The sequence below is a fragment of the Pteropus vampyrus genome, unplaced genomic scaffold (assembly GCF_000151845.1).
Source record: "Pteropus vampyrus isolate Shadow unplaced genomic scaffold, Pvam_2.0 Scaffold301, whole genome shotgun sequence".
Lineage (NCBI taxonomy): Eukaryota > Metazoa > Chordata > Mammalia > Chiroptera > Pteropodidae > Pteropus > Pteropus vampyrus.
The window spans coordinates 1,400,944-1,427,802 of record NW_011889082.1 but is presented as its reverse complement, the minus strand read 5'-3'; the positions used below and the strand labels follow the sequence as shown (position 1 = coordinate 1,427,802).

Below are 26,859 nucleotides of genomic sequence, written 5' to 3'. Positions count from 1 at the left end.
TCTAATACGAGTTGCTATGAAGTATTCAGGGTTTGAGAAAGAATCCTCATAGGGTTAAAATGTTGTGCTTATTTTGCATGAGTAATACACACCTTTGAGTTACAACTCATAATATATTTCAGTTTAAAAGATAACAAGTCATTTTCATGCATGACTACACTTCATTTAAGGAGTGAAAATGGGCTGTTACTAAAATGTCAACGCAATTGTCCCTCTTGAAGCTTAGTTTATCTTGAAGTAGTTTTACATTTTCAGCACTTCTTTTTGTTTGTTTCTGCAAGAGCATAAAGCTCCAGCCATGGTTAATTTTCAGAATTCAAAAAAACTTCCCTTCAGTCATTCTGAAGAAAATGACCAATAGCGGGAGTGACTGGAGTTTTGGTCCCCAAGAATGAAATTTTAGGCCTCAATACCTTCTGCAATTCTTTGCTTTTCACCCTGGAGCAATTTAATTGCACTGTTGTTCAGTGGAAAATGCTCTCATGACCTAAATTCACAAACCAGAGAGTTTTCTAACAGGGAGAAGGCCTCATCAGGGTCACTTGGAAGGCTGCATTTGGTATTGAGGTTAGAGAATGGGAGCGAGGCCTCAGCTAATCTTTACCTTGTGGCCTATGAATAAGAGGGGCTCGTTTCCCTCTTTCTTGCCTCTTAATATCTGAGTATTTTCCCCCTTCCCCTCTTTCTCCATCAGGAAGGGTATCATTCCACATTCTACCCGTATTAGGAAAAAGTGGCTTCTTAAGAGTTTGCACAGTCATTTCTCTAATCTTTCCCTTCTCCTTGAGGCATGAATAATTTTAATACTGCCAATCCCTAAAAATCTATTCTCTCTGCCTGTCTTTTTTTTTTCTCCTACTTTGCAGTGTAGAGTATCATTATCCGGCAACCCTGATAAGAGGATAATGAAACAATCCCTTCTCTAGCAGACCGGGTGGCTGTCAGACTAAAATGACACCACCCGTACATTCTTGACATGCTACCCCATGCTAATTGATGGCAAACAATGGTAACTGTCACCACTGCACTAAGACAAAGAAAACATACTGGTGTCACCTGATGGGTGAGCTACCTAGCAACTGATAAACAAATGCCTTAGGGAGATGTTCTATTAAGGTAAGAGAGGGTACGTCTTTGAAGAACATGCCTATTAACTTAGAGCTTAAGAGCACTGCTGTTCACTGGGGAACAGAAATAAATAAGGTAAAATGAGAATTTATTGATGTCTGAACAGTTACATGAATATTCAGGTTATTTTACAAATAGATATTCCCACATGAGCTCCAAACTTCTATGTAGGCTGCCCAATTACATTTCTACATCATGCACCTGGATTTATAGCCAGAGAAGTTATAAGTGTTTGAAAGGGGATATATGCTTATACGCCTTTCTGGAATACACTGTGATACAACTAGAAGATAATGGCTGATGATATCCACGTAAATGACAAAGGTTATCATCAAACATTCTGAAATACCAGGTTTAATTAATTCCATGTTAGGAAAAGCTCCTGAAATACCTGCATTTCAGAACAAAGGCATTTTGTTATAAGTAGAATGGCATCATCTGGCAGCTCTCTCAACTTCTCTGGGACCAGCATTTCATGCAGCCCTCTTGGGTCTTTACAGACAATGCATGACAATCTAAACTCAAACTTCACAACTTATCTTTCTTTTCTTTGCCTCCCAACCTACCTACTCACTTACGCACAGAGAGTTAGTAACACAAAAAGTCAGTAATATAATTTGAGCACGCCAACAACTCAGTCTACCCTGTGAGAAGTTTGGTATTGCCACTTTATGTTATATTATCTTCCATAGCAGAGTAGGAGAGCATAAAGAAAGAAGAAAGACGACCATTCTGGACAACTCTTACAGGAATGTTCTTTGTCTCTTTCTTTAGAAATAAAAGTCCGACTTAATAACAAAACCAAAGTTTTAGTAAAAAATATTCAGTTCTCTAACTCCTCATTATTCATCCCTAGCTATCTCCTACCAGTTGCACGTTAACCAAAAAAGATATTTCCTCCCTTTCAGATACTATAGAGGCAACCCCACCCACTTTACTGCATGTGACTTCTGCAAACATTTCACAGTGAAGGCTTCCTGGAAACAGATTTTTAGCGCAGAGAGCCAATCCAATTTTCAATGCAATATTCTTCTAGCCAACTCAAGGGCTGATCTACCAACTCGGAACTCTGCTCAGGAAACCTCTCCCTTTCCTAGCTCTGTAGTGAGTTGCAGCAGCCCCTTTGGTATAGCACAGAACCAAAGTCTGCAATTGCCGCGAGTCATATGCAAAACGGCATAGGTGATGAAATTGGTTTTCTTGTGACTCCAGAGAAACTCCTTTCCTATTTTTTCACACTCTGGATGCTCTTTCCATTTTGCCTTCAGGTGCTCAGTGTTACCTCCTACTTACTTACTTTCAAGATAAACTCTGATAAGTCATTCACAAATTATCATGAATTTATGCCCCTACACAACCTTTCTCAAGGAATTTTTATCCGACGGCTTTTCTCTACCTTGGAATAAAGGGTTCAGTCTTCAGTTATATAAATTTTAAGCATCCTTATTGCTGGCAGAAAGTGTATTTTGAGGAAGTAAGCATCTCTCCTGTTGGAATGTGATAAAATGGGTTTCTAAAGTTTGCTATTTCAACATTGTTGCTTTTCTCTTGGGCATTAATTTTTATGTCTATAAGAGACCTGGATTTTAGAAAAGATAATTCTTGATATTCAAGGATTTGAGACTCTTCTCTTTCTAGGGAAAATAGATCTGGGTAGAATAAAATGGGGACTGCTCCCTCTGATATCTCTGCCAACCCTATACTCATCATAACCAGAACCGAGTCACATCTGTCTTCTGACAGCTTCTTTCTAAGGGGGAACCACATTAGTCAGAGCTTATACCCTTCACACTATGACCCAGGCTGTTTCTGCAGATGTCTGTTTGCAATGCGATGATTTTAACCTGTAGTAATTCTATTTTAGAGCCACTACATTTGGGGTTTCATCAGAGTGCTGGGCAATGGTTTGGAGTGCAAATGGTCTGGATCCCTTCAACTTTACCTGTTCTCAATAGTGGACCTTACATAAAAATCTCTGAAAACCCAGGGGCTAGAAGACTACTAAAGCATTTGCTAAATCTAAAATATTAAGGGATCAATAAAACTTGTATTGATAGACTTTTAAAACAAAATTTGAGCAAATATATGGAAGCCATGTGCTTCCTTGATTTCCCTCAGTCACTGATAAATGTCCCAGATGTAAGAATAAAGCAGTGGTCAGAAAATCTTTTCTGTAAAGGGCCAGAGAGTAAATATTTTAGGCTTTGCAGGCAAGAGGCAATGTCCTCAGTTCTTTGAGCAACTATTGTCACATAAAGGCTAAAAGTCTTTCTTATATTTTACATTTACAAATCTTAAAACCATCTTCTCAGGCCATTCAAAGACAGGACATAGGCAGGCCAAATTTGGCCCGAGGTGTTAATAAATTGTCTGTTGCATGTTAACTATTAAGAATAATTAAGAAAAACCTAAGGGACTGTTTCCGAAATATGGCAATTAAATTTGAAGTAAGAATAGTTTTCATGACACCTTAGAGTATTTTGAGATGAATGACATGGCTTGGAAGAGTCTATTTACAAAATGATATCAAGAGGAACACCAAGGCCTCAGCAAGGCCAACACAATGACTGTACAACTGTGTTGGTCAAGGCCATTAACCTATTTCTTCCTTCCTCCACTTACCTCTCTCTCTCAGATTCATCACTGTTGATTAAGTTCATTTCCAACCAGGCACATTGGTACTCTGTTTAATCAGGCTAAATATACTTTAACTTTTCATGGCAACAGAAAAAATGTCTAACTTAACGATCTGAAAACAGGTTTTAAATATGGGAGTTCTGAGTTCTCAACTTGACTTGAATTCTTGGAAGGAACACTGTATCTTAGGAGAGGTAATTCTGAACTCCAAGTAGTGGCACCCGGCACTAAAAGGAATTGATGAAAGGGGTCTAGTACCTGTCACAGGCAATGCCTTGGTTCATGAGTAATTCTCTAAGCTTTTAAGCAAAGAGAAAGGGAAAAAAAGGAGCACTGAGTATACAGAATTCTTATATGTGATGTCATTTAATCCATATAACAGTCCTAGAGAATCAGTATTCTTACCACCATTTTGTAGAAGAGGAAAAGTAACCTCCCCAAACTAAACATCTAGGGAGTAAAGAGCCAGGATTGGAACTCAGATCTAACTCCACATTCTTTCTGCATACTGTCTCTATAAAACAAAAACAAACGAAGAAACCATACTATTTTTGAATATGGAAACTCTAATATCCATCAAAAGCCAACTTTTACTTTGTATTTTGTAGGCATTGCCACCCAAGTGATGAGTTTCTGACTCCAACTTGTTTTTCTTTATGGACCTACAGTAGATTTCCTTAATTAAAAAAAAAAAAATGCTATATAAATGACTTGGTAAATTGCCAAAATATAAAATGTGAAGAACTTTTAGTTTTCTTTTATTCACTAAATAATGCTGATTAATTTCCCCATTTCTTCAGGCTTTCACTTTTCTCCCCATTTCTTAAAAAATAGGAGTAGTGGATACAGTACAGTGGTCCCCCCTTATCTATGGGAGATGTAATACGAGACCCCCAGTGGATGCCCTATATATACTATATGTTTTCCTGTACGTACATAACTATGAAAACTATAAAGTTTAATTTATAAATTAGGCACGAGAGATTAACAATAACTTAAAATAAAATATATTATAACAATATACTGTAATAGAAGTTATGTGAATGCGATCTTTCTCTCTCTCAAAATATCTTACTATACTACTCAACTTTTTACTTAAAGGAAGAACTTTAAGGTTTCTTTTTGGTCTTATCTGAATTGCCAGCTCACCACTCTTATTCTTTGGGTCATTATTATGTAAAATAAGGGTTACCTGAACACAAGCAATATGATACTGTGAGAGTAGATTTGATAACCCAGATAGCTACTAAATGACAAATGGATGGGAGCGTATACAGGGTGGATGCACTGGAAAAAGGGATGATTCACATCTTGGGTGGGATGGAGTGGGACGGTGTAAAATTCCATTGCACTACTCAGAATGGTGCGCAATTTAAAATTTATGAGCTGTTTATTTCTAGAACTTTTCATTTAATATTTTCAGACTGCCATTGACCATAGGAAACTGAAACAGCAGAAAGCAAAACTGCAGCAAAGAAGGGACTACTGTAATTTGTGGCACCTGTTATCTATATGCTTTACAGAACTATAATATGTATTTTTCTAGTGTTTGGATAAAAGCAACAATAATAGCTAATAGATGCTGAACACTTACTATGTGCTAAGCACTATTCTAAGCACTCTGTGTCTGTGTGTCATTTAATCCAGCAATTGATCTCAATAAGAGAGAAATAAATTTGAGTTAAAGGAAGAAGTAACATTTCCATTTATAAATGTTCCCTTTGAGCACAGATTGGCCACGCAGATGATCAGAGAGACTGCACAAAACATGGCCAATAATATGACATAAGAAAAGAGATACTAAATACTGCCCATCCTTACCTTTGTACACTGCCTTAGTGTATTTCATAACTATGGACCCTAGATCATTCCCTTACAATCACGAAATCTTCTGGGGCAGTTTCTGCCTTGCATTTTTTATATAAGTGCATCCATTTCTCAGAAAACTTGATAAGCATCCTATGCATTCTCCTATGCAACTGATGAGAGTTTATCCCCTTTTCTTTTCAAATAGTTTACTTTTTGCTGCCTCTCTTAGAAGGTGGAAATAGGACTTTTACTAAATTCCCAGGAAAAGGTTCTGATGGAGATTATAAATCCCCAACTTCTCAGGGTATATTTAGGTATTCACAGACCTCTAGGGTGAGACGCAATTCCTAAATCAGCACTTGTGGATAGAGCAGAAGCCAGACTTCAGCAGCTAAATTCACTGAGAGAACAGGACTGAAGTCCAGAAGCAAAGCCCAGGTATCGACTAAAAATGGTGTCATGAAAGTGAGGCTAGAGTAGCCTCGAAACTTACGTAGAAAAAGTAAGACACCAAGGAGGCAGTTGTTAACTTCTGATGAATCAATGCCTGCTGCCAAAGCAGCCTTAATGGTTCCAGTCATGGCCAAGGCAACTAAAAGGGGCAGATCATTCTTTGACAATATTGAAAAAGACACTGTGAAAGCCAGTGTTTAGAGACAGTGCTATTGGTCTCCTGGAATGAGTCAATTCCACAATACCCTTTTTATTCAGTGCCTGCAATGTGTTCTCTTATTACTGTTAATAGTAAAACATAACGAGTCATATTCAAACTAATTCAGTCATGTCCTTCACATTAGAGTTTTATACTATTCTTAACATTTCTTTTCAGTGCTCCTACAAATATAAAAAATGAACTTTCACTTTGACTAAAAACACCTTGAAAATGCCTACTTTCTTTTTTCTTTATTCTTAACAAGAAACGTTAACTACTTATTTCTCTCTTTCCTTGGAAGGTACTTCAATTGAAGCAGAAATCAGAACTTTGGATACAAAAGTTTGGCCCATAACTTCCTAATTACAAAGGTACTAGCTCCTCAGTCCAGAATTTCTTTCCTGAATTCTGTTGCCTCTTTTTACTAAGACGTGCTTGGGGTACAGTCAAACTAGATCCAACTTGTCCTTCTCACACCCCATTTAAGTGCCAGCAAAATAACATAAAATGAGGAAAAGGAAAAATAATAGTATAAAGACAACCAAGACTTTGCCCAAGGGAATAAAGTTACAATTGCCCAGCTTTCCTACTTTCCTCTCCTCGGGAGCTGTGGAATTGTTTTTACTCACTCACAAAATTATTTTTACAGCAAAAATTTGTACATATTGTAAAACTGAATAATTCAGCTTAATCTTGCGTGAGACCTAACATGAATGAATACAAGGGAAAATGTGGATATGGAAAACTGAAGCACCAAATTAAGCAGCTTGCAAACAGAAAAAGTCATTAGCATTTGCTAATGATACATACAAATGTGCCCTGTGCTGGCTGGGAATCAGAATTTTAAATTTCTTCAGTTTGGTGGTTATAAGATCTCACTCTTAATCAAAATATGAGCAGTGCCATTATAACACTGGTGAGAAGACAAGCTTAACATCCATCTATAGGTTTTCTGTAGTGAGAAACGAAAATATATACTACAGCACAATTCTTCTTTTCTTCACTGTTTGATTCAGTTTTGTATCTTAGTAATTATTTAATAGCAATACCAGAACAGTATTATTCTATTAATCATTATAAATATATAGCATATCAACCACATCATTAAGTTTTCTTGTGGGGACGTGATTTCATAGTGTAGCAGTTAGCACGTCTGCTTTACACGCAGAAGGTCCTGGGTTCCCACCCCAGTGGAGCCACGGTCTATGGTCTACAGCCATGCCACTCTGAACAAGCCTGATGTCTGATCTCAGAAGCTAAACAGGGTCAGGCTTGGTAAGTACTTAGATGAGAGACTACCTAGGAAGACCAGGTGCTGTAGGCATAAATTTAAAAAAAAAAAATTTCTTGTGCACAGATTTCTATCATACAAAAATTTTGCTCCAATTATTTTTTTTAATTCCAGCATTATTGAGGTATAACTGACATATAAAACTGTAAGATATTTAAAGTATACATTGTGGTGATTTGATAAACATATACGTTGTGAAAGGATTCCCGTCTCGTTAATCAGAGATGATTCTTACTGTAACTCCGACAAGCCAAAATTCAGATCATGTTTTGCTAGAAGTCACTCTCTCACATTTTATGATCCTAGTAATGGTTTTCAAACTGTGGTCCCTTGACCAGCAGTGCCCAGTGACACCCAAGAACTTATTTGAAACACCTGGCAGAAATTCAAAATCTTGGGAATCACTTAGACCCACTGAATCAGAAAATTTGGGGGTAGGGACCAGCAATCTGTAATTTCACAGGTCTTCCAGGTGATTTAATGCACACTAAAGTATTGCTCAGGGGCAGGGAGGGTTAAATCTATAGATTAAAGCTATTAGTTTCTACACCAGAGAAGATTGAGGCTTGCTTCTACTCTCATTGATTCTTCAATCTAACTTGATGGATAAACCAGATTTAAGAGATGCTACAAGAACAATATAAGACTTTTACGGCAGTTCAAGGCAACATCAGAATGAACATGACAAAGATATTGCTGTCAAATGTATCCCTTAAAATGGCTTCTGTAACCCTGGCCTCTACCTCTTCTATCCACCACCAATTTCAAGTTGTTCCGTCCTTTTTCCACCTCTGGAGAATTCCAAGCAAAGCAGAAATTTTGAAGGTAATGCAAGTAATAACTATTGCATTTTTTTATAATGCTCTATTTCCTTTTAAGGACATATATATAGATCAGGTTATTTGATACTCACAATTATCCTATAAAGTTTAACCTATTGGGAAATTTGTGTGCCAATTTAGAACCTTCAAATAAAGTCTCTAAATTAACAACCACTTTTTTGAGAAGAGACTATATGAGGCATTTTCATATAAAAATTATTTCTAACCTTTACCACTCTGTAAGCTGTCCCAAGATGGCAAATATACTCAACTTAAGAATGTAGAAAATGTATTAAAACATATACCATAAAATTACATTAAAATGAAATATAATCATTTCATGGAGTATATTAAATCCTATGTGAATTTAATATGGTGCTATTTATTACCAAAAAATGATGCTATTGTAAGACAGAAGCTTTCCTTTCCCACTAATGAGGGTAAAGGAAAGGAAATGACAATATATGATTTCAAAAATTCCTGCTCTAAAAATGTCTTTATTTTCCTTCTACAATTCCGTAAAATATCAGAATATAACACTTACTAGTTTTCCTGAAAAATCTAAGGTTACTTTCAAAACTGAGATAATTAAATAGCTCTAAAACATGATAATTATTTTATAACCTAATAGAAGTGGTAGCAATAAAATCCCCTCCTTCTTGTAGATTTCCTTGTTCTAGCTGCTTTAGTTCCTCACTTGATGGGTGGCTTCTATGAGATTCAAACATCTCAACCACACTGGCCTCTATGACATCTTCATGGCTAAGACCATTTGCAAAGGGCATGTTTTATTGAATTCACAGTGTAGTTTCAATTTTGAGAGACTCGTGACTTTTGTGATCACCCATGAGACAGATCTTCTTCCACAGAGCATTCTTTGTTAGTGAATGAACTCTGCCAAGACCAGGCCCTGGTCTGGGCTGTCCATGATACTACAGACTCACTAACTGTAGGCTTATCTGCTTCATTACTTTGAAGATGCTGACAAGAAGTTCTGCACAGGCATTAAACCTTGAAAGTGGTGTTCTCACTTTGATTTACTGGCTATGAAATACTTCTCCCTCACATTACCGGATACATCACCTCAATTTATGGGCTTGCCTGTGGTATTATCGACTTGGGGTATAGAATAAAAGGGAAGAAAGTATAAGTGAGCCATTGCTGAAATTGTCCCACCTTACCATTAAATCACAAAATTGCTCTCAGTTTAGCCAAGGAGCAGGCCTGGGGAGCTCCAGGATTTCCAAATAGTAGATTAGTAAACACCTCACTTTAAAAATCATCTTCAGCATAGCTTCAAGTGATATTTGGCTGCTTTAACCTGGGGCACTATTTTCTTCCACTGAAATAAAAGTCTTTTGGGCAATCTTTTCCACTCAAACTCTGTCATATCTACTGAAAAGTGTGTTTCTATAAGGGAGGCCAACAGGTTAGGAGACTTGCAAGAGTTGTATGTGTCAGAACTGCCATCTTTCCTGTTCATCTTAATGCTCTGCAATTTATTCGTCTCTTGTAATCTTACAAATCATTGTCTACTGCCCATTAGAAATTTCCATTTCAAAACCATGACTTCTTCAAATCATGAGCCCTCAATAGTCGTGGCTTCTAAAAAGTCACGGTGCTCAGCTATAGCTCTTCTGATCCTATGCCCACGTGTACTGAATGAGTCGCCATCAAAATATGTTTATGATAAATCAATTTACTAGCACCTAAAAGTCTAAGTGCTTGACAATCATTAAACAAATATTTTCTCAATTTTGTATAACAGAACATAAAGGGAATGACTCCAAGTACTTTTGCCATTTAGCCAAGTTTTAATCTTTGTCAAATTGCCTTAACACTTAAGGTTTTACATTTAACTAATTGACAAACAGTTTCCTTTTCCTTTGGCATTCTTCACTGTCTGGCTTCTTTCCATAGATCTTTTAGTACAGGTTTAAAACTGGTGTGAACATGCACTCCTGGCAAATGCATTTTTAGAACTTTAAAAGGAAGGCTTAAAATTTTTACTTTTTAGGTTTTCTTCTTGCCTTGTTCTGCTCTGGGTTTGTTGTCTACTCAGCAAAACAGAAGGCATAATCAATTTAAAAAAAAAAAAGGGCAAGAACAAAGAAAGTAAAATAGAACCCTGGGGGAAGAAGGAATAAAGAAGTAGGGAAGATAAACTTTCAGAGTTATAAGCTAACTCGAGAAGTAAAATTCCAGGAACACAGTTAAGGAAGAGGCCACCTATCTGTTTTAAATGTTCCATAGAAGCAGAAGATTCAAATTAATCTGAAGATGCTCTGTTGACAGTGTGGCAACTTAGGCTCCTAACCCATTAAGGCACCTCACCTGCATTAAAGCTGGAGGCCCAAACTAAGGACTCAAAATCTTTTTGAAGACAAATATATAAAGCATCATAAACTGCTTGCAATGACAAAGCCATTTCAAACTAAATCTCTTAAAAACTTTAAAAACACTACCAGACATACAAAAATACATAGCAAGACAAATGTGACCACTAAGGTTTGAAAATGAGCCATACATATGTATGTTACATATAGCAAAGGTACTATAATGTTTTGATAGAGACATCGTGGCTTCCCAAATCCATTTCTAAGAGCAAGATTAGCTCACCACCAGATATGCTGAATGTTGGGCCATTTTTCAACTGATTTTGGTTAGATCTGTTGTGTTCCAGGTCTTTAGTAAAATCATCTATTTATGGACTAAAGAAGTAGGGAATGCTATACATATCTAATATAAAATATGTGTGTGTGCTGATAACATTGTACATTGGCATATTTCATATGTATATATGTACCTGTACCTGAAACCTCTGTAAGATTTGGTCAGTCATTTAAATCAGTTTTAATCTCATCTCCTAGGGGTTCAAAAAGCAGAGGGGCTTTGTTCTCTTCAACAGTAAGTAGCCAAAGCAACTGATAAAGGGCCACTGACACTAGACAACATGAAGAATATCTTGATGAGTGACCTTCTTGAAATACTGTAGTTGTTTAACGTCCTTTCCCCTGAATTTGGATCAACTGAACTGTTGATTTTAAAAAGTTATATAAGCCATGTCTTGCTTCTATTCCATTGTTACATATCAGTAAGTTCTTAATTCTGTATGGCTTATTAGTACTTTTAAAAAGAAAAAAATAAATAGTCTGCTGCCAAAACCTGGCTCTGGAATCAGATGGGGGTAGGAGTGAGATTTACAATCCACAGAAAACAGATAATTCCCATTGTCTGGAATGTGCAGCTGATTAGACTTTTGCTTTCACATTCATAGCATGACAGTAAGAGCTTTCCATTCCTGAGGATGATAACCAATTGTGTTTGCACTAGTATAAAACCATTCATTATAAGAGTGGAAAACGTATAAAAATCCAGGCTAAGTAAACAAAAAAGGAACTTCCCTGTTGTATATTAATCCTTTCTTATTTTTCACTATAAACGTGAAATTTTCCAAATATAGAGTCATCTTTTATTATTCAGACCCAGGCAGAAGGAAGCAGGTCTGTGAGTGCCATTCCATCCTCTCTCCCCCAATGATTAACAAACAATAATGAACATCCTTATAAGTCTGTTTAGTGGTGTGACATTTTTCTTAGGGACCTGGGGCTTCCTTTTAAAATGCAAAAAAGACAAGGACTGTTCCATTAAGAAATCCACATGGTGCCTGTTACCTGCTTAAGGGGGAAGTATTTCCTTTGAGTCTAAATCAAGTTAATAAATTTAAGATACCTGAGAAGATTGGGTGCACTGAACTTTTAGCTGAAGTCCAGAACTAAAAGAGCTAATGCATTAATTTACTTTGTTTCTTTATGTGAAAAAACAGTCTGCTGCCAAACTCAGCTTAGAATGCAAATGGGGAGGGTGGGGAGAAGGATAATTTGTAGTCCATTGATAAAGCGCAATAAAGATGATCTTAGGAGAACTGTTCTCATGTGAGCATTCCCTTTAACCAGAGTGAAGGGCCTAGAGACTAGCTGATGTGATTGGGTCTGCCTTTGCTGTCATTACCTGGATAGAGGTCAGGTCCCGGCCCTGGGGAGCATCCCACTGTCCCATCTGCAGCAGCATCTCGTGGGGAAGTGGCCGGTTGAAGGGGTTGCACGGTTAGGCAATCTGTGAGAAGGTCAGGATGGAGCTCTGCACTGGACCGCAGCTAAGAGAAAGAGAAAACAGAAGACACATGGAAAAGGAAAGCTGTTCCTTGGAATACTTTACTGGAAAGGCATCATGCCCTAAGGTTCAATGCAATTCAATACACAAATATTTACCAAGCAACAACTATGAGTTAGGCATTGAGCTTCACAGTCAATATAAGGGGCAGTTTTTCAATCCTAATAACTGGCAGGTGCTTCTGGAAAAATGTGGCTAGAAGCAGATTTGACTTCAGTCCTTGATATTTCGACTTCTAAGAACCAACTTCCTATGATATTTTCTTTTACTTGCTCTGTATCTTATCAGAACTTGTAGTGATAACAAAAACAAACTCAAGTATATTTAGTCCAGATAGGAAAATCCTTTTAAAATGCAGAGATCCCACCATGAAAATATCTTGGAGAAAATTAAGAAATGTCCACTGAGATTTGGTGCTTAGAGATTTTACATGAGAGAAAAATACAGAAGTTAAATTTTAAAATATTACGGAGCATGATTAAAAGAAAACCAAAGTTATTAACAGAAACAGAACCCCAAAAGCATCACTTGAAAAAAAATTTAGATCTTCATTTATCACAACAAAATAAATTATTTATTAAAGAATTATATGTAAAAAATCGAGTCATAAAAATGTTAGAATACAAGTCTAGGTGAAAAATTATCTAATTTCTTTATAAAAAAGAATTTTGTAAGTGTAATTCAAATAGAAAAAAATCACAATTCAAGGTTTAGTTACATAAAAATATTTACCTTCTGCTTATATAAAAACATAATACCTTAAAAATCTAGAAATATATTTGTTACAGATATTGCAAACAGTTACTATCTCCAGTATTTAAAGGGAGCATAATAATTGATATTGTCTTCATCAAGACAAACTAAACCTTTAGATATAGGACTGGAGTATACTTACTCATCCAACAAATATTTACTGAGTGTCAGATATTCCTCTAGACTCTAAGAATAGTGTATTATGGAACTTATACTCTAAGGGGGAAGCCGATGAACAAATAAAATATATATAGTATCAGATGGGGATAAATGCTATGGAGAAAGAAGACAATGAATAGGGGTGAAGGATGGCAATTTTAGAGAAGGGATCAAGGAAAACCTCTTGAAGATGGCACTTACGAAAAGCCTTGAAAGAAGTAAAGGAGTGGGCCCTGCAGATGTGGGAAGAACCTGTCTGCCTTGTGGTATGCCTGGATTATTTGAGGAATAGTAAGGCTGGAGTGGTGTGAGCCTGGGCCTACGGAAGAGGAATAGAAGATGAAACCAGGAATGTAAGTGGGGAGAGTGAGGGAGTAGGTTTAGTGTCCATCTCTTCCTCCCTCCCAGATTAGGTGACCAGGAAAGGGCCTTCCAGAACATTTAAGGCTTTTAAACTTTCTCTGGTGCAAGAATTATCTAATGGTTTAGGCGAGAGGCACATAGCCAAATTTCCTGGGCAGGGATTGCCTCACTATGCAGCCCTTGATATGAACATAAGATTTTTAAAAGATGAAACAGAAATGACAATAAACATAAAAATGTTCAGCACACTTGCAAAAATATGCAATGTTAAAGCTTTTTAAAAACTTATCAATTATCAAAACTTTAAAAAATATAGTGGTAGTGAAGGTACAGTAAGAGAGGCATTCTTGAGCACTGTTGCTAGGGATGTACATTGGTACAAACTCTCTAAATGGTATCTGGCAATATTTTTTCAAGACCCATTATATAAACCATTTGATCATAGAATCTGTCTTAAGGAAACAGCCAGAAGAAAGGTGAAGGAAGATTTATATCCAATGTTCCTATGTTATATAGCATTACTTATAGCAATATCAAAATTAGGAAATATTACTTAAATGTCCACAATTAGGGCTAATAAGTGATCTTATATCGATTTGATGGAATATTATGTAATCATTGAAGTAATGCTAATGAAAATAAAAGCAAATCACAAAATTATATGTACAAATTAACTATTACATAAAAACACAAATGCAAAATACTGTAAGAAAATGTAATTCAATATTAAAACTGATTTTCGTTCCTAGTGGCAATATTGTGAATTTATTTCCTCTGCATTTTTAAAAATCCTTACCCCTGCTTTCCAAATTATCTACATTCCAATGACTTGTTGGAGTTGGCTTGCACCAATCCAGGAGCATCAATCATGTGTAACTTTTCCAAACTTTCCATGCAATGATGTCAGAGTGATAGCTTGAAATTGATCATGGTAAAAATATTTACACTGTGGAAACTGGCAAATGTTAAAAACTGGGGCTTTTTTTTTTTTTACATGGAGAGCTAGTTGTTAAACATGACCAGCACACCACCAACAATAACTCTGAACTACACTGATCAGAAACACACACACACACACACACACACACACACACACACACACACACACACACACATGAGACATCAGTAAGTTACTATTTAGATAGCAGTATTTCTTGGATCTCAAAAAGCTTCATAAAGAGACAAACAGATGTCCAGGTCTTAGTCCAAGAATATGAAAATGACATAGTGACCCTAAATATAAGGAGGAAGCATTTAGCACATGGACTGAATGAGACATAATTATATTATAATTTCCTCAGCTTTGCCACACTGGAATCTCTGATCAAAACAGTCTGAGTTAATGCCTAACCCTCTTGGGACCTTTGGAAAGTATGTTTCTTACTTTGGTACTAACCTAACACATACCATGTAAGAAAAACTAGAAAAAAATCAAGGCTTAGAATGAGTTCTGGTGATCACTTTTAATTTATCTTCCATCTTTAAAATGTGATCTGGGGCCCACATGTTCTATTAAGTATAGACATGAACGTCTCTCTGCTTTCTATTACCAAGTGTTCTGGGGTTTTACAATTATCAGTACTGATGAGGTCTTTCCAAGGAATTTCACGGCCACGGTTACTCCTGGAGTCAAAGGCAGGCAATTCTTCCTTAACTTCAACAAGTATTCATGTTTTCCAAGAGTGTGATCCCATACAACTTTGTGGTGAGAGTTAATTTGGTTTTCTCTGGGATTAGGCATGGTTCTAGGAAGTGCTTCTTAAATTGAACAAGTCTTAAGAATCTTATGCAAAATTTCTAAAGGCGGGTCATATGCATAGAAATGCAGTAATCATATATAAGTTTAGTAACCTTCCTTCCTTCTTTCCCTCCCTCCCAGATTAGACCAGGACAGGGCCTTCCCAAACCATTTTAGGCTCTTAAACATTCTCTAGTCCAGGAATTATCTATTGGGTGCGGCAGGAGGCACACAGCAGAATCTTCTGGGAAAAATGTCTTTCAATGAAATACAGTTTTAAATTTATATAAAACAAACTACATAATATATATTTCAACCACATCTTCTTAGCTGCTAGAAATATCAAAAAGACAGATGAAAATTTTTCAATGGAAGATTGTCTCTAACTGTGGTTCTCAAACCTGAGTATACACCAGAATCACCTGCAGGCCCTGCCCAGAGCTGCTGATTCAGTGGATCTAGGGGGCACTTCTAACAAGTTCTCATGTCATAATGATGCTGTTGGTTTGAGAACCATACTTTCAGAATCACCAGTCTCTAAGAATCCTGAGGAGGAGAGCTAGATATTTTTGGTTGTGAGGAGAGGAAACAAATTGTGGAAATAGGAAATTATAAAAACTAAGTAATGCATAAACCTCATGTAACCATTTCTTATTATGTCTCTCTTCAGATCTCATAATAATAACTTGTTACATGAGATTTGTGTCTTAAAAACAACTTGAATGTATATTTTCTTTCATAGGAATAAAAAAGGTTAAAGAATTAAATCCAATTTAATACCTTCTCTTAGGAGAGAGCAAAGGACTTGCCTTTTATGGAACCTTTACTGCTCTTTATGGAAAGAAGTGGAATTTGAAAGCACCGACGATCAATTTGTCTAGTTTAAAAGGCTGCTGTGTTGGACAACTCCAGGGACCTTTATTCACGTTGTAATCTATGTGAACAATGCCCCTGGAGTTGTTCAACAAAGCTGCCCTACCCATATCCCATTAGTTTCAGAGTAGTACTGCCTTTCCTTACCCTTCTCACTCATTCACTGAACAAATATTTCTTGGGCCTCAACCATATACCCAGCACTATGCTATGGGCTTCAAATACATCAGCAATGAAAACAGATACTCATTGAGGGGTTTATGTAGAGGAGGCAGTAAACAGTAAATAAATTAATTAAATAAGTAAATTGTATAGCAGTTGGTAAGTACTATGGAAAAAAGAAAAAAGGGAAGGTTAAGCAGGATTGAGAACACTGGAAGAATTGTGACCTTGTTGATAAAAGATATTTGAGCGAAGACTTGAAGGAATGGAGGAAATTAGCTGAGTGCATATGGAGGTGAAGAGAGTTCCAGAAGGAGGGAACTGCAAGGAGGCCAGTGTGCCTGCAGTGGGGTGTGACCTAGAGAGTAGAAAATGAGGTCTGAGAGGTGGAGTGGGGCAGGTCCAGACCATGCAGTATCCTGCAGCCCTCAATTAGCACTTTGGCTTTTAGTCTTAGTGTAGTAGGGAACTCTTATAAGGTCTCCATTATTTGCTTCCTGGGAGACTCATCTCATCCTCTATTATTATGCACAGCTGTAGAGGCACTTTCTCTTCCCTTCTTTGAGAGTCCACTTGACCTCTGAGTTATGGACATACACTGATGGTTAGTCCTGTGTCAACTTGGCTAGGCTACAGTACCTTATTATTCAAACACTAGGTGATGCTGTGAAGGAATTCTATGGATGGAGTTAGCATCTACAGTCAGTTGACTGTAAGAAAAGGAGATTATCTTCTATAATTTGGGTGGGCCTCACCTAATCAGTGAAAGGCCTCAAGAGCAAAATAGGTGAGATTTCCCTGAAAAAGAATACACTCCTCCTCTAGACCACAGCATCATCTCTTGCCAGAGTTCCCAACCCTACAGATTTCTAACTAGCCAACTTCCACAATCATGGAAGTTAATTCCTTTCCTTGAATTCCATTAATTTCTCTCTTCCTTCTCCACTCCCAACTTGTTCTGTTTCTCTGGAAAAGCCTAACTTATACAGGTCCTATTAGAATGCACTTTGAAAGCCACTACCATATGATGAGCACTGCAGGTCAGGAAAGATCATCGTGCTCATGAATCCCACAGAAAAGAGCTGGATGGGCCCAGTCACCATGATACACTTTTAAAGGCTGTATTTCAATCATCAAATATAGATCCCTATAGTGAGATGCCTACAGTATGCTCAGTACTGTCTTGCAACAAACCTATGAGGTACATACTGCTATGATTTCCATATTAGAGATAAAAAAAACTAGAACGACACAGCTAGTAAAGGTCAGGCTTGGATTCAGGTATGTCAGAATCCAAAGTCAAGTTCCTTGAAGTTATATTACACTGGCTCAAGAAATAACCCACTTCAGTATTCTCCTTTCCCCCACCGCATACACTCACACGTTTCTCCTTTTCTCTTAGGACTTTTTTATATTTTAGCCATAAGCCTATCAGGTGATCTTGGTCTAGCTGGGGAAAGAGCAAAGGGTCCCTGGGTTCTCTGGAAAAGTTACTGTTATATCTCACTACTGCTGCACTGACCCAATTTCTTTTCTTGAAATCAATTAATTTCTTTCTCCCTGCCTGCCCCCCTCCCGCCCCCAACTGGTTCTGTTTCTCTGGAAAAACTTGACTGATACAGATCTTATTAGAATGCATTTTGATTAAGTCTGTGCCATCCTCTCTCCCAGCTTTGGTGTACCCATCTCCCAGCTTCTGTGTATTTTTACAGCCAACACCTAGCAGCACCCTCGCCCCAATACACAATGAATGACTAACTAGAACTCCTTTGCCTTGAAGTATGACAAACTCTGAGGTTTAAGTTATGCTTCGGAGCTCCCAAAGGGATCACCTGCCTAGCTTCTTCCCCTTCCCTTATTCCTCCCTGGATTCTCCTTGGAGCGCCTAATAGCTCATGCATACCTTGCTTCATAGACGGCTTCTGGGAGCATCTAACTTAGTAAATATCTCTAAATTTGTGTGATTTGATTCAGGAATGCAGAGAGCCAATCAGCAGCACTCATAAGATGCTCAAATGCACACTGCTCCTTCTCTTCAGTACCTGATGTGCCCTCATACCAGGGGTACAGTAAGTAGATGTTTAATGAAAGGGAGGCATTCTAGGATATTATGGATAACACTAAAAGCATAATCATAAAGGCTAAATTTAAAAAATACATAATTTACAAAAATAATCAGTATTCAAAAGGGCTTCAGATATCACTGGGGCCAAACCTTTATCTTATGCATGACTTCCCTACAGCAACCCCAATAAGTGGCTCTCAGACTTTGCTTGATTCCTTATAGTAATGGGCAATTTACTTCTTTATCTTGGCAGTTAGCTTCAGTTTTAATTGTCAGGAACTTGTGGGGTTTTTTTTGTTTTTTGTTTTGTTTTGTTTTTTTGTTTGTTTGTGTTTTTTTTTTTTTTGGCATAAAGTCCTGATCTAGTTCTCAGCAAGTATTAGGATTACATGTATCCATCTATCCGTAAATCTGCAGTGAGGTTCACGGACATACTCAGAAGAACTAAGACATGTCTGAGTCTCAAAAACCAATCTGTGAGTCTTTGAGTGTTAATGATCCTGATCTTAATGACCCATTTTAGGGCTTAATTTCTATCCAGGTGCAAGTAAACAAATTGGCTCCTTAGCTTCTGTACAGTCTCCTATTATGAAATATTTGTTCCAAATGATAGTTTTTCAATGTTAATAATGAAATCACCCATCAAAACTTGACAAGGTTCCTGCATTTGGAAATTTGAGCTGCTTCCCTAACAATGCAGGGATTTTTCTTAATATATAAAAACAAGGCACCGTCAATTGTGATTTCTGCTTTTTTTTCTGTTCAAGACTATTCTGTTAATGTTTATAAGCTCTAGAAACAAGAGACGGAAATTCTACTCCCAACATTTTCTCATTTCAGATATGACTGAATAATTGTCCAAGATTAAGTGAGTCAAGTGGAAATAATTAGAAAAGGGAAAAAGGCCCAGATTCTTCAATTTTCAGTTCCATTACATTTTATTCCCAGAGCAAAGGCATTCTGTTAGTCTGAAGTGAGACATACTTCCAAAGAAAATGAGGCACAATCACAGGTCTTTTGTTTTCCCTTTCTCCAATGAGCATTGTCTATCTGGCTGTGCAGGTTTACGCATCACTTTATAGGGATTCCTTTGTTCTCCAGAACTCAAATGCCACCAAAATGTATTTCTAGAGAAACTCAGCCAGAAGGAAAGACAAGTAGAATTTTTTTCCAGAGGGTTAAGGTTTAGTACAAGAACATTTTCATCAAGCATTCTCTATGACACTTCAAGCTATGTACATCTTGGGGAATTAACTCATTGCCAAAAGGCTTAAAAATAATTACAATGAATTAACCTATTATATTAATTACAATTAATTTCCAGTTGAAGCTATAGCATTGACATTTATGAAGTGGCACTAGCATATCATAGGTAATTAATCTCCAACAATCTGCTATCAAATTCCTTTGGGAATGACCAATTTGCAAAGAGGAAGAGAAATGAGAGTGAAGACTTAGAAAAACACTAGAAGAAACCTCTTCTGAAAAATGAGGTACTGTAAAATCAAGCATCCTGAACTTCTATATAGGAGATACCTATTTGGTCAGGAGCTACTCCAAACGCCAAAAATTTTATCCATAGCTGATTAATGAACTTGCCAAAATAGTTGGTACATATGCTCAATAAGAGACATGAAAATTCATTGCCAGTATAGATACTATAAAACTACTCCTTATTTAGTCAAAAATAGTGATTGATGGGAATTGTTCACAGAAACAGAATTTCAAAGTAAAAAGGAACTAGAGCCCAATAGTCTTATGCTCCAACTCTGTAGCAGTGCTGGCCAACAGAACTTTCTTCAATGACGGAGAAGTTCAGTGATGAACTAATTGGTAGCCACTAGACACATCTGATTAATGAACAATTGAAATGTGAGTAATGCAACTGAGGAGCCAGATTTTATTTTATTTTATCTAGTTTTAATTAATTTAAATTTAAATATGGTGTGAACTGCACAACATTACCTCGTAATGTAGTGGCGGCTCAGCCTTTGTCTAAACCCCTTTGATGACAGGGAATTCACTTCCTTACAACTCAGTGCACTCCATTGCTAAATAGGTCTAATCATTAGAAAGTTTGAACTGTAATCTGCTTCCCCATAATTTGTACCCACTGGGGTTTATTCCTTCCCTTTTCTCCAGACCACACAGACTAACTTTGCTTACAATATACTTTACAGTTCTAATATTTGAGAAGCCTCAAAACGCTGTAGTATTATAGAATTTCGGCCCTGAAAGGGGCCGCAGTTGTTTCTTTGTCTGCTCTCCCTTAGCAGGTTTTTTTTTTTTTTTTTTTAATATCGATAAGAGGATACTTAAGTAGGAAGAGCTTGGGCCTTTTAGTTTGAAACACTGTGGTTCAACTACTGTGTGATCCTGGGCAGGTGTATTCACTTGCCTGAGTGTAGTTTCTCTTCTGTAAAATGAGGATAATACCATTTAGCTATCTTAGTTGCTTTGAGAACTAAATGAGATATGATTTAGAAAGCACTTGGCACACAGAGGTCACAAAAGTGTCAGTCTCTTCTCTCCCGTGTAGCATATTATTCCATTCACCATCCCAAGTACTCTCGACACTGGACCTTAATGGCCAATGTATAAATCATGTCTCAGCTACTAATATAGTGAACCAGGATGGAGTAAAACAGAACAAACACAATCCTTGTTCTAGACTTCCTACTCTCTAGACTTCCTTGTTCTAGATTTCCTTCCTAGAGGTAGGAAAAAGAGTCAATAGCTTTTAAAAATCCATATTATACTCTTCATTCTTTCATTCAGGACCTATTTAATGAGCCCTTACCATGTGCCCAAAACTATGCTAGGCCTAGGAGATAAAGTGGTACTACAAGATAACTGAGTTCCCTGCCCTCATGGGGGTTTGCAGTGTGGCTCAAATAAAGCGTGCCATTAAGTAAAATCCCTAGATCTTTTTTCATATGTGATGCTCTTTATTTCTGATTGTTCTTTATATTTGGAAGCTAATTTTTTAAAGCTGCATTGCCATTTAGTGGTACAGAATATCTTGGCTGCATTTCATTTGACTCAATCACTCAGTGAGCCACCACATTCCCCACTTTGATGCCATTTGCAAACTTGATGAATATATTCTCTGGCACCAAAGACAGTGTTAAATCTCTGCCCAAGAGTGAGCTATCTCTAAAAATAACCCATGCTCTATAGGCACTAAGCCATTAACAACCACATAAATAATAGCTTAACTACAATATGAATCATGAAAGATAAGATGCATTGTGGGCTCTAGACCCAAAATACCTGAATTTGAGCTTTCATATCTTTATTTGTGAAATGTTAGACAACCACAAACAAGTTCTTTAGCATCTCTTTAACTCCATTTTGTCTGTACGATGTGGATAATAGCATCTACTTTACATGGCATCGAGTCACTGTTCAACACATGTTAACTACTATTTCTATTACTACTTTTTTTTCATTAATATCCAGTATGAACACTGTAACACTGTCTGACATGTATTTCTATTTTCTTTTTGCTCCCATCCATTTCTGGGAAATTTTTCTCTCTTTTAATCAGGCTCTTCTTTTTATATGCCATAATGTAGCAATATGACTAAAGAAAATAATAGAGACTTTAGGTTCAAGTAGATATAAGCTCAACACTAATATGTGACCTTCGGAAGATATTTAATCGAAAGGCTTCAGTACCACCCTGGGTAGGATGGGGTCAATAACTCTAACTCTGGGGTGTTATTACAGGATTATATGGGGTGACCTAAGGAAAGTGGCTAGTGTTGTACGCAGAGAATTTTTTTTTTTCCTCTAGAATTTTTAAGAGTAATACCTGTTAGGACTCCCTGGGTTCTTGCTAGCCTCATAAATAGAGTCTGGGGCCAAACGATGTCCTAATCAAGACATTAGTCTAGTTTTGGAAGATAAATATCATCTTAAAATTATTCTACATCCGAAGAATGTAGCTAGCGTTAGACTTCTGGAAAAGTCTAAAATATATTAGAAATCAAAATCAAGAACAAAACATTTCAGAACACTTTGGGAATGCTGATAATTCATCTAGATCTTACTTACCAAAATCTATACCACTATCGAGCTATCCTAGATAGAGTTGGGGAGTTGATATTCAAAAGGATGTTGAAATCAGACAGGCATTCAGCTTGGATTTTTTGTATTGTTATATTTGTAAAAACATCATTTTCCTCTTGAATCAATATTATTCTAAAACTAACATCAAGAATCTTACATTCTTTTTTTTCTGACTGGAAAATGATACATAAATGGACATAGTCAAAGGCAGATTTAAATTTCATCTAGAGGAACATCTCAAAAGGAAAACATTAAATTAAAGAGTGAATTTTTTTAGACAAGTAGAGAAATATTAACATGGAATTTTGCATAGCCATGAGAAACATCGTTTTTAACCATTTGGGGCCTAATTATAAGGTTGCGAAGACTCACAGCAAGACAAGGGGTTTATAGCTATCGTAACTTCATAAATTCCTTCTGACACCAGCTCATTGCACTAATGTGACCACACACATTCCATCCCACCCAGTCAAGTGCAGCATTTTTCTTTCTATTCAAGTATTCTCAAGATTTAATTAAAGCAGCCAGCTATCTAGTAATTACTTCCCCCTCCATCTTACCAGCTCCTATTGTCTGCCTCTGAATTGATTTCTGACTATAGTCCCTGCCTATGCTATAGTTTAGGAAGTGTGGGGAGAGACTAACTACAAAAGTCATTTTTCCTTCCTTTCATTTAATTAAAACTAATTGTCTAAAAGAGATTTGAGCCTGATTTTTAACATGCATGAGTGTTTGGACAATTTTTTAAATGCCTACTTCTAAAAGCTGAAGGCTGTCACTTCAATGAAGAGCACTTGCTTTCTGCTCTCCCATCCATCCTATACTCAACAGTCAGTTTAATTTTCCTCAAGTACATTGCTGACAATGTCACTTCCCCCTTTTAAAGCCCTTTAGTGACTCTCCACAAAGAATTACCTACAGTACAAACTCACAGGCTTTAACAGGTTGGGCCCCATCTAGCTGTGTAACTTTATGCTTCATGTCTCTATGTCACACAGAGCCAAGATGCTCTTCCCTATAAACCTTGTTCATTCTTATTCATGTCTCATGCTGTACTTCTGGCCACAAGCCTCCCTCATCTGGAGTCCCCTTTTCTCTAGACTCTACATATCTATAACACATTCTGCATATTCTCCAGGGTTCGATTCGATGTCACCTCTTTATTGAAGTTTTCCCAGGTCTTTCCATTCCAAAATCATTTTTTCCTTTTTAAACATTCCAACAGCAATTTTTCTGTGTCACTCTGATGGTACTTGTGGTTTTCTACATTGAATAATCCTTATTTATAAATTGTGTGTATGTATGTGTGTGTCACAAAAGACACAAAAGCTCTTTGTAAACAGAAACCATGTCTGTTGGATCATGAAACCTAAAACAGCACTTCTTTTCCCACCAAAGGTACTCTATAAATGTTTGGGGAAATGTGTGAACAAATAAATGAATGAATAACAATAACTTAATAGCTGCTAAGAATTCATTAATCCATGCTTATTCTTTAGGGCAGCCCCTAAATACAGACAAAATCATGTCTTCATGCAATAGGAGGGGGAAAAGAAGAGTCAGGCAGTTTAAGTATGCCGAAATTATCAACTAAGAATAAAATAGGAATTAGTCAAGTGAAATCTTAACAGAAGTTTAAAAAAAAGAGAGACATTTGGGAAGTTTTTTTCTTTATAATATTCAGTCCCTGTCCATGCCAAATTTTACTAGATAATACTTTTCGCATTTATATATTGCCTCTTGCAATGTGCAAATGAGCAATCCTTCCAATAGGAAATGCTAATTCATTACATTTATACTTCATATCATTCATCTGGAAGAGCTGGGAACAAATCCAAACTTCTACCTTCCTTTTAAAGATTCAATGTCTAGCATATATTTGGTAAGCAGAATAGCGAAATTTCAAGCTGAGTGGGCCCGAAATGACACACTCACGCCCCCTTTTTGACAACCTACACAGTCAAAAATGAGAACCTCCATCGTCTGACTCCTGGTTGAATAAATTACCAGCTATGGCCCTGGTCATCCCGGTCACTGCTCCAAATTCAACCTTTAATACTATTCCAGAGCCTTTTTTTCCCCTGAGGTAATGCCACCAAATTAAGAGCTTGCCTGTAGTGTTGTTTTTGTCAATGCACAGAAGCCCTTTACTGAAGGTAATTTCCCCTCTCTCATCTGAGAACACTATGTCTCAGAGTGATGCATGAATCATATGACCTTTTGATGCTTTAGCGAAATGGAGCTCTTTTCCTTGGTCATTGTAAAGGAGGCTTGGTCCAGGGAAGTTCTCTAGGGTAAAGAGACAAAAACAGGAACTGAACTTCTCTGGTCTGTGGACTCCTGTAGTCTATGCAGCCCCTGTCAAAGTCATTGTCACGTTCAGAATCTACTATTTCTCCTTTGGACATTTATTTTATTTTGTCTTTCTTATTATCATCCACTTCCCGTAATAAACAAAATTCCATCTCAGAAAAAAAAAAATTAACTCCACCCCAAGAAATCTAGACTAGAAAGCCAAAAATCCAAGGAAAGCGTGGAAGGATGATGAGGGCTGCCAGTGACCACTCGTGGTGCCAGGATTATATCTCAGAAGCTCTGTCCTAGACTACACTAGTTTTGCTGGTTCTGACAGAATGATGAGAAAAGAGACCAAGTCAAGATGAGGAAGCAGAAACAGGTGCTGTCAATGTTGCACATTGTCCTTTAAACTTTCTTCCTCCCATGTCCTGCCATCAACAGGTCTTAGAGTGTATACTTTTGTTCTCAGGGTCTTTAAGGAACTCCAAACTCAGTGGTCTGCTGTGTCTACTCCACTCTCCAATGTTCTAGGCCTCATATTGTTTGTCTGTCATCATTATCAGCACCCTCTTGGGAAGATGCTATTATTGGAATTAATTTCACATTCTGACACTACAGGAAGCTAGAATGAGTTGTAGCTACTTCAGATCTCTATAAAAATCCCTGTGTGCTGATAACTTTTAGTCCACTAGAAATAAATTTATTAGAGAAATATTTTTATATATATGCTGAGGGAAGGAAAAGTACCATAAAAAGATATGTCTCATTTTCATCCCCCAAAGTTTTCCTAAGTAGAGCTAGAGAAAATAGATGTGCTGCAGCATCAAAGTCAACCTTCTAAGCTGTGGTGGGGCGGGGGGAGGTGGGTACTTTTGGTATGACTTTAAAACAAGAAAATTAGATATTTTAATCAGAAATTAACCAGCCAGCAGTACTCCGTATAAGACAAAATCTTAGAAACAAAAAGTAGAGACACATAAGAAAAATAATAATAATCTATCCTTCTGAGAGTTCTGTTTCACTGTCTACAGAAACTAAAGCCTGTGCTTTTTAGCAGAAACCCAAGATCTGTTTACAATGGAAAGCACACCTTTTTGTAAAACTCCCATAAGTAATCAAACATCAAGGAAAGGTAGTATGCGAAATACAGGCGACTTAATTTTTCCCTAGTATTTTGAAGATCAAAAGAATATCTCTATTCTACCAATAAGACATCTCCCCAGTCTCCTACCTCCCCACTGGGTAACCAAGCAAATTCCTTGGGTTCTCATGTCATTACCACAGACTGAAATGATGTAACAATAACAGCAAACGGGTGTCCCCCTGCGCCAAATCTCTAATCAGTTTCAAAGTATGTTTTGTTGGTTCTCATTGACTCCACTCAAAGGAACTGGTCACTTGTGGTCTCAAAAGTTTTACAACAAATTGTGTGATTAAATTCCTTAAACACGTCTGTCCATTACTAATCCTCTTTTGCCAACATCCCTTTCAGAGAAAAATTGCAGCGCTCCATGGTGCCTGATTTATATTTCATTTTGAGAACAGGAAGTAAAGGGATTAAAGTTAAGGATTAAAACATTTACTCTTTACTGCATTTTTTCTCCTCTTAAATGGCTTCCTGGTTGCCATGGCTACTGTTCACTGGTCCTTAGCCCTGAATGCAAGTCTTTTTGCATTAATAAAATATTTTAAATGAGACTTCATGGAAAACAAAAGGGAAAGTAGCTGTAAGTTCAACAACTGCCCCTGAAAGAAGCTGGAATTTTTTTTTTAAATCGTTTTTCTTCATCTTTTTATTGGTATCTTCAAGAGTAAAACAAACTAAAAGGTAGTACAGGGACAATCTAAAGATATACAATACAA

The 26,859-nt window shown here is 37.0% G+C and overlaps 1 protein-coding gene across 6 annotated transcripts in view; it reads right to left on the bottom strand.

Moving 5' to 3' along the window:
- Window positions 1–26,859, bottom strand: part of GLIS3 (GLIS family zinc finger 3) — a 424,356-nt gene that overhangs the window by 53,341 nt on the left and 344,156 nt on the right. For all 6 annotated transcript variants that reach the window (XM_023521261.1, XM_023521258.1, XM_023521259.1 and 3 more), the window contains one exon: window positions 12,350–12,494. In XM_023521261.1, coding sequence (XP_023377029.1) covers window positions 12,350–12,494 — 145 coding nt within the window. The remainder of the gene's footprint in view (window positions 1–12,349; window positions 12,495–26,859) is intronic.